This window comes from Penaeus vannamei, chromosome 20 (assembly GCF_042767895.1).
Source record: "Penaeus vannamei isolate JL-2024 chromosome 20, ASM4276789v1, whole genome shotgun sequence".
Classification (NCBI taxonomy): domain Eukaryota; kingdom Metazoa; phylum Arthropoda; class Malacostraca; order Decapoda; family Penaeidae; genus Penaeus; species Penaeus vannamei.
The window spans coordinates 24,876,684-24,884,183 of NC_091568.1; the positions used below are offsets into that span (position 1 = coordinate 24,876,684).

Consider the following 7,500-nt stretch of genomic DNA (forward strand, 5'->3'; position numbering starts at 1 on the left):
CTCCCCTTGGCCATTTACTCTGTTCCTCATCTTCCACCTTTCAACCACCCTGTCCACCCAAACCTACCCACCCCCTCCTTTGCCTCCGCCCCCATCTTCCAACAAGGCCGCCAACCCCCTTCCCACCCACCCTGCCTCCCATCCACGCGCTCACCACAACCTCCTGAACTGGGAATTAGATTACCACTCTTTTCATTTTCACTTTCTCTCTCGACCTCTCTTTTTGATATTTGTTTTTCTTCTCTTGCAGGTGATGATGGTGATGGTTGTGGCGACGTAGCGACGAGTCTCTCTCCCTCTAACATCTCTTCATGGTTGTGATGGTCAGCGCTCGACCCGAGAAGGACTCTGCCTCCGCCCAGCGTCTCGAGAAAACCTTTTTTGATATAGGCGTTAGCGAGTCGTAGAGAAAACGGCCCTGTTCGTCCCCTCGGTGGCTCTTCTTCTTACTCGTCTACTTCTTCGACTTCTTCGATTTTTGTAGCGTGTCTTTAAGATATGAATATATTGTGTGTGTGAGGATGTGTGTGAAAATAGAAGGATTACCGTAGCTACTGAAGTCGGAATACTGTTTCGAATTTGTTTTTGAAAAAAAAGAAACTTTATATATTCCCTTCCTTTTGGGTTACGATAGTTTTCCCTTTTTTGGATGTATACGATTTGATTACCTTTGGTAGGTTAGCCGATCAATGATAACACAACACGGATCTAGCGCGCGCGGATTCAAACGCCTTCCCTTCGTCGCGACCTCGAGGCCAGTGCTCGGCGTGGTTAGTGAGTGTGAAGTGGATTAAACAAGGAAAAGCAAAACAGAAAAGCTCATTAAAAGCTCCCGTCCATTGCAAGTTGCGGCCCGAGAGCGCGCGCGACGAGGGACTCCTCCTCCAGTGTCGATGCTTCGTTCGAGCGCCGAGTCGAGCCCGAGCGAGTGATCGCATGAGTGTGCTCGGTGGCGCGCCTCGAGGAAGAGCTCGGTGCATGAGAGCAGAGCGGGCGTCAGTGTCGAGGGCGTGCGGGCGCGCGGCGTAGCGACGACCATGACGACTCTGTGCAGCACCCCGGAATCCCTCCCCTCCCCCCGGGCGGCCGACGCGGCCCCCCCAGGGTTCCAGGCGCCCTCCGACCCCTCGCCGCGCCCCTACGACGCGCCCGGCTTCCCCAGCGGCGCCCCGGCGCCCTCCTACTCGGCGCGCTCGGACGCCGACTACGAGGTGCCCTTCTTCACCGTGGCGCACTACCGCACGCCCACCGCGCCCACCACCTACGAGTACGCCGCCACGCACACGGGCTTCCCGGAGGGCGCGGGCGAGGCGCTCTACAACGGCGGCCTCGACACGGAGGCGATGTCGCCCGTCGAGCTGGCCTTCGGCAGCAGCGCGGGGGAGGCGGGCCGCTGGTGGCCTCGCGACGGCCCCGAGGCGCCCGTCGAGCCCACGCCGCCCACGCAGCCATTGCGGTCCCCCGTGGGCCCCGCCCCTCCCCAGGGCCGCTCGGAGCCAGATTGCGCCCTGCCCGCCCACCCGCCGGGCGCCTTCATCAGGCGCGTCTACGGCAGTCACGACCGCACGCCCGTGGGTTGCCTGCACGCCGCCGCGGGCACGGCGCCGCGGGGGCAAAAGCCGCCCACCCCGGGCGCGAAGCCAGCCCCGCCAGAGACCCCCCCGCGGCCCTCGCGGCCTGCGCGCTCCCACGACGAGACACCCGTCAGGGGCTCCGTGGACTTCCTGCTGGATCAGCCGGCGCGCACCCCCAGCAGGAGCAGGAGCGGCTCCAGACGCCGCGCCTCGAGCCCCGGCCGGAGGACCACCCCCACCACGCCCACCTCGTCCTTCCCCCCCGAGATGAGCCAGTCCACGCCCCTCATCCCCAGGGACACGGGGCAGGGGGCGGGCAATGGCGTCCCCGGCGCGGCCCAGGCGCAGGACGCCGCGTCGCGCCAGACGTCCCTCTCGGGCTCAGGAGGGCGCGGCGGCGGCGGCGGCGGGAGGGAGGAACCGGCGACCAGCTTGAGTGGGGCGCCCATGGACGGCAGCGGCGTGTACGAGGACGCGGGCGTGAGCGACGCGGCCGACCGCCTCGAGTCCGCCCTTCACTCCAGCTCGTCCTCGGAGGTGATGGTGACGCCGCGGACGCCCCGGACGCCGCGCACCTCCAGAAGCAAGTCCAGGTGAGTCCCGACGCTGCCCGTGGCACGCGAGGGGCGCTGTCTCGGGAGGGATTTGCAGGATTACGTTGCGAGGAAGATAAGACCCGGACGAGCGTGTGATAGATATCTTGCCATTTCCTAGTAATTGCTCTCTAAGAATTATTAACTTGAATATTGCCATTTTTGTTCTGCTGAAGTATACTCTTCCGCCTTTCTCTTCTACAGAACAGTCCAATGACTACATTAATTTTCTGGTACATTGAGCAGCATTCACATTGTTATCTTTACCTGTCCCTCTCACATCCGCCTCCCGGCTTCTAGCTGATAATTCAACCTTATCTTATCACATCTGTAAGAATAATATTATGTATGTCGCAGTAAGATGAGAGATTTTAGATTTGATAAGCTCATGATAACATTTTTAAAAATTAGCTTTGTCTTCAGTCAACAATTTGACCAAATAGAGCTGTTACTAGAGCGGTATATTTATCAGGTTCAACCGAGGTGTGCTTTATTTGTGTGTGTGTGTTTGTTTGTTTGTCTGTCTGTGTGTGAGTGTGTGTATGTGTGCGTTTGTGTGTGTTTGCTTGTCTGTGTGAGTGTATGTGTGTGTGTTTATTTGTTTGTCTGTGTGTATGTGTGTATGTGTGCGTTTGCTTGTCTGTGTGAGTATATGTGTGTGTGTGCGCGTTTGTGTGTGTTTGTTTGCCTGTGTGAGTATATGTGTGCGTGTGTTTGTGTGTGTGGGTGTTATGTTTGTCTGTCTATGTGCATTTTTATGTTTGTATCTGTGTCCGCATTATTGCTTGTTTCTGTGTATGTCTGTGTGTGTTTGTATTCGAATTAGTGTTTATGTACATGTGTGTGTTGTATGATAATGTCTATACCTGTATGTATATGGATGTGCATGTGTGTGACTGCTCGAGCTCGCACATTCGCGAATAGAAAAGCAGACCATTTTCATTCGCTCTCTGCCCTCCTCACCTGCTCCATCCATCCCCTGAGTTCATTCAAACATCAGTTACTTCATTCACCCCTTTTTGCGATGCTGGAAGAGAAAGGAGACGAAAGAAGAACGAGAGTAAATATAAAAGGGGTTTAGTGCCAATATTACCTTTCTTTCGCTTCCTCTCCCCTCTCCTCTCATTTTTTTTTATCTCTGTTCCTCCTATCTTTCTCTTTCTTTATCATTTTTCTTTTTCTTTGCTCTTTTAGTCTGCCTGGATCGATCTGTCCCTCTAGTTTTTGTTTTCCTTCTGAGATACGTCTTTCGGATTCCATTTGCTTTGTACTTTTTTTCTTCTTTTCTTTCTTTAATCTCATTTTCTCTAATGCACTTCAGACTTTCCTGTCAGAATTCTTCAGTCGTCGCGTTATGTGATGTTCTTTTCTTTTGATGTTTATCCTTTGTGTTATTTCTGTTCTTTTCGTCAGTATTCCCCGTTTTTTTTCCTTCATCGCTATCTCTTCTTCTTCTCCTATCCCTACTCTTCCATTTCCCTTTTCGCTCTTTTCTCCCATTTTTCTCTCATTCACTTCTTTTCTATTTCTTTAATTTCCTTCCCTTCCCTATCATTCACATAATTTTATTTCCTTTCCCTCCTCGTTCCCTCCCTTTCTCTTTCCTTCTCTTTTCCTTTTCCTTTTTATCCACTGTGTCACCATTTTCCTTTTCTAAGGTTATTTCTCTCCCTTCTTGTTTTCCTCTTCCTTTGTTAGCTTTCCCTCCCTTCCCTCTCCCCCATACCTTCACTCTCTTCCTCGAATCTCTCCTCTTGTCTCTCCCCCTTTCTCTTCCCTCACCCCCTCCAGCCCCCACCACCCCTTCCCGCACTCGAAAAAAGAGAAAAAAAGAAAACAAGAAATAAACATAATAACATAAATAGATAGAAAAGGAAAATAATTCTTTCCCTTTTTCTCTCCCCCTCGTCCTCCAGGGAGCCCTCCTTCTGCCTCGAGCTTGAGGACGACGAGTACCCGCGCACGGAGGCCGAGTACATGTCGCTCCTCAACGCCAAGATCGCCGAGGCCCACGAGCGGCAGCTGCTCCCCCTCAAGGAGGACCTCGCCGACTGGCTCTCCAAACTACTTGGTGAGTACTGGATTTATTTATTTAGTTACTTAATTATTTTATTTATTCTTATTCTTATTATTATTGTTGTTATTATTGTTATTATTATTATTATTATTATTATTATTATTATTATTATTATTATTATTATTATTATTATTATTATTATTATTATTATTATTATTATTATTATTATTTTTGCGGCGGAGTGCTTTCGTGACTTTGTTGAAGCTTTACGTACATACACACATACCTAGACGCAAACACGTACACTATCAGGTATTCTATTATGTTATCGAGTATTGCTATTGATATCGTCATGATTGTCTATGTTATTATTATTATTATTGTTATTCTTATTATCATTATTATTATTATTGCCTATTATAATTCTGCGTGCGTTTCGTCTATCCGCTATACTTACATCTTATGCCTAAAAGGATGTTTTATTTAAATGGTCTCTTCATCTTGATGTAGGATGGGCGACTTATTGTTGGAATCATATTCTTTGTGACTGTGGACTTGAAATTGACTCATTTTTGTGTAAATGGAGTGAAAATGAGCAACGTAAATATCAAAGAATCACACACACACGCGCGCGCGCGCGCACACACTTACAGGAAATACACGCAAAATACCTCATTTTCGGAAACCTGTGCAAGGCGAGTGGTTGCTTCACTCTCAGGATCAACACGCCAATGAAAGTGTCTCTGAAATGACGCCAAATATTATTTCAACTTTTTTTCTGTTTTTCTTTTTTTTTTACCTTTTCATTTATTTTTGGATTTTTTTTGTTTGGTATTTCCCTGTGTCTTTGCCTTTTTTTAAATTTATATTCAGGAGTGTTTGTTCTTCATTTTTTCCCTTTCTCTGTGTTTGATTGCTTCTCTCTCTCTCTCTCTCTCTCTCTCTCTCTCTCTCTCTCTCTCTCTCTCTCTCTCTCTCTCTCTCTCTCTCTCTCTCTCTCTCTCTCTCTCTCTCTCTCTCTCTCTCTCTCTCTCTCTCTCTCTCTCTCTCTCTCTCTCTCTCTCTCTCTCTCTCTCTCTCTCTCTCATCTTCCCCCTCCTCTTCCTCTCCCTCTTCTTCTCCCCTTCATATTCTTCTTTCTCTTTCTCTTCTTCTTTTTTCCTATCCCTCCTTCGCTAGCTCCTGCTTCCCCATCTCTCTTTCACGCTGCCTTTTCGTGTATGTGACTCCCCTCCCCCATCCCCCTCACCCCCCCCTCCCTCTTCCCTAACAGCTTTCAATAGGTTGCTTCTTTAGAGACAAGTTCCTGCGTATGTCCGTCCCTCAAATTGCTTGCCTGCCTGCCAGCGTGCTTGCCTGAAGAATCTTCCACACTACTGCAGGATAGTGACCCTTATTTTGCCCAACCGTAGAGTCCAAAATTGACTTACATCCAGGCAGCCTTTCCACTTCCCCCTCTGTCTCGTTCTTCTCTCTACTCCCTCCCTGGCCCCTCCCCCTCACCCCTTCCATGTCCTTCCCTGCTCTATCCTCCTCCTTTAACCCCTCCCCTCTCCGTCTCCTTCCCTCCTCTCCCTCTCCCTGTCTCTCCTCTTCTCCGCCTCTTCTCCGTCTCCTCTTCTCCCCCTCTTCTCCGTCTTTCTCCACCTGTTATCCGTCTCCCCTTTTCCCCTCCCCTGCCCTCCCCCTCCCCCATGCCTCACCCCCCCCCTGCCCTCCCCCTCCCCATGCCTCATAAACTCCAAACTCACTAGACTTTAAATGACAAGACTCGAATCATAGTCCAATAGGGGGCGAGGGGAAGGAGGGGGGGGGGAAGGGAGGGGGGGGTGGAGAAGAGTAGGAGGGAAGGGGATGGAGGAAGAAGAGTAGGGAAGGTGAGGGGGGCGGGGGGAGTAGGGGAGGGAGGGAGGAACGGAGGGTAGTAGGGGAGGAGAGAGAGGAACGGTGGGGGGGGGGGTAGGAGAGGAGGAAGGTGGGGTGGGAGTAGGAGAGAGAGGAAGGTGGGGGGGGAGTAGGAGAGGGGAAGGTGAGGATGGGGGGAGGGGAAGGGGGGAGGAGCAAAGGGGAGACGAGATGCAGGAAAGGAAGAGTATTTTCGTATTAGCAGAGACATCTTTACGTTTAGTCTCTTTCCGCTTAGAATCTTATTTACCTCTTTGTTTATTGACTTTTTGTTTGTTGTTAGAGTCTCATTTCCGGTCGATGTTTTTGATGATTTAGGGTATAGCTTTTCTGGGTTTATATGTCCCTCCATCTTTTTATTTTATTTATTTATTATTATTACTGTTATTATTATTATTATTATTATTATTATTATTATTTATTTATTTATTGTTTTTTGGGGTGTCTTTTTTTGGTATCATTACTTTTTGTGTCGATTCGAAATCTGTACTTTGTTGTTTAGTGGATTTCAAAGCAGCGGCGCATAGATTGGAGATGCATTATATTAAGAATTGATAATTAATTGGTATTTGCGATGTTCTTCGGTTATCTGATGTCTATTTTTTATTTAATCGTTTATCCATTTACTTATCTTTCTTCCATTTCCTCCCGTGTGTTCTTTTAATTTGTTATGTTGTTTATTTTCTTTCATTTTTTTCTGTTTCTTTCTCTCCTCTTTTTCGTTCACTTCCATTTTCGTCACGTTTCGTTTATTCTATTCTCTTTGCTTGTCACCTTTCTCTGTGCCACTCCTTTTTTCTTTCTTTTTTTTCTCTCTCTCTTTTTTCTTTCGCCTGACTTTTTCGGCCCTTTCATTGTGTGCTGTCTTTTTCAGTCTTCGTTAGCAGGATTTCTTTTTCTCACTTTTAGTTTGGTTTCTCTTCCCTCTCTTACTTCCTCTCCTCAAAAACAGGAAAACACTGATTCATCATCATCATCTTCTTCTTCTTCTTCTTCTTCTCCTCCTCTTCCTCCTTCTCCTAGTTCTCCTCCTTCTCCTTTTCTCCCTCCTCCCTCCTCCCCTTCCTCCCCCTCCCCCTTCTCCTTCTCTCCCTCCTTTACCTTCCTTCCCCTCTCCATCCTTCCCTCCCCTTCTCCCCTCATCGTATTCTTCTTTCCCTCTTTCCCTCCCTATTGAGCCTCATTATCTTCCTCTGCATTACCCCTTTTTCTCGAGTTTTCTCGGTTCTTCCAGCCATCGGTCGCAGGCAGCTCGAAAATGGTCCAGAATGCAGACGAAAAGAAAAGAAAAAATGTGCATCATTGTTGTCACCATTTTCCTTTTTGTTTACATTTTGTCTCATTTCTCGGCGTTAGTATGGGCTTGTGTGCGTGGTGTTTTGGGTCTTATGAGATCCCGTGATAAGGGCGG

General features: G+C 48.7%; 1 protein-coding gene across 1 annotated transcript in view; it reads left to right on the forward strand.

The window, feature by feature from the left end:
• The window catches only part of LOC113824765 (translation initiation factor IF-2), a 31,447-nt gene that overhangs the window by 19,170 nt on the left and 4,777 nt on the right, over positions 1-7,500 (forward strand). Inside the window, exons 3-4 of the mRNA XM_070134573.1 lie at positions 251-2,167; positions 4,084-4,238. Of these exons, the coding sequence (XP_069990674.1) occupies positions 1,038-2,167; positions 4,084-4,238 (1,285 nt within the window). The 5' untranslated portion in view covers positions 251-1,037. The remainder of the gene's footprint in view (positions 1-250; positions 2,168-4,083; positions 4,239-7,500) is intronic.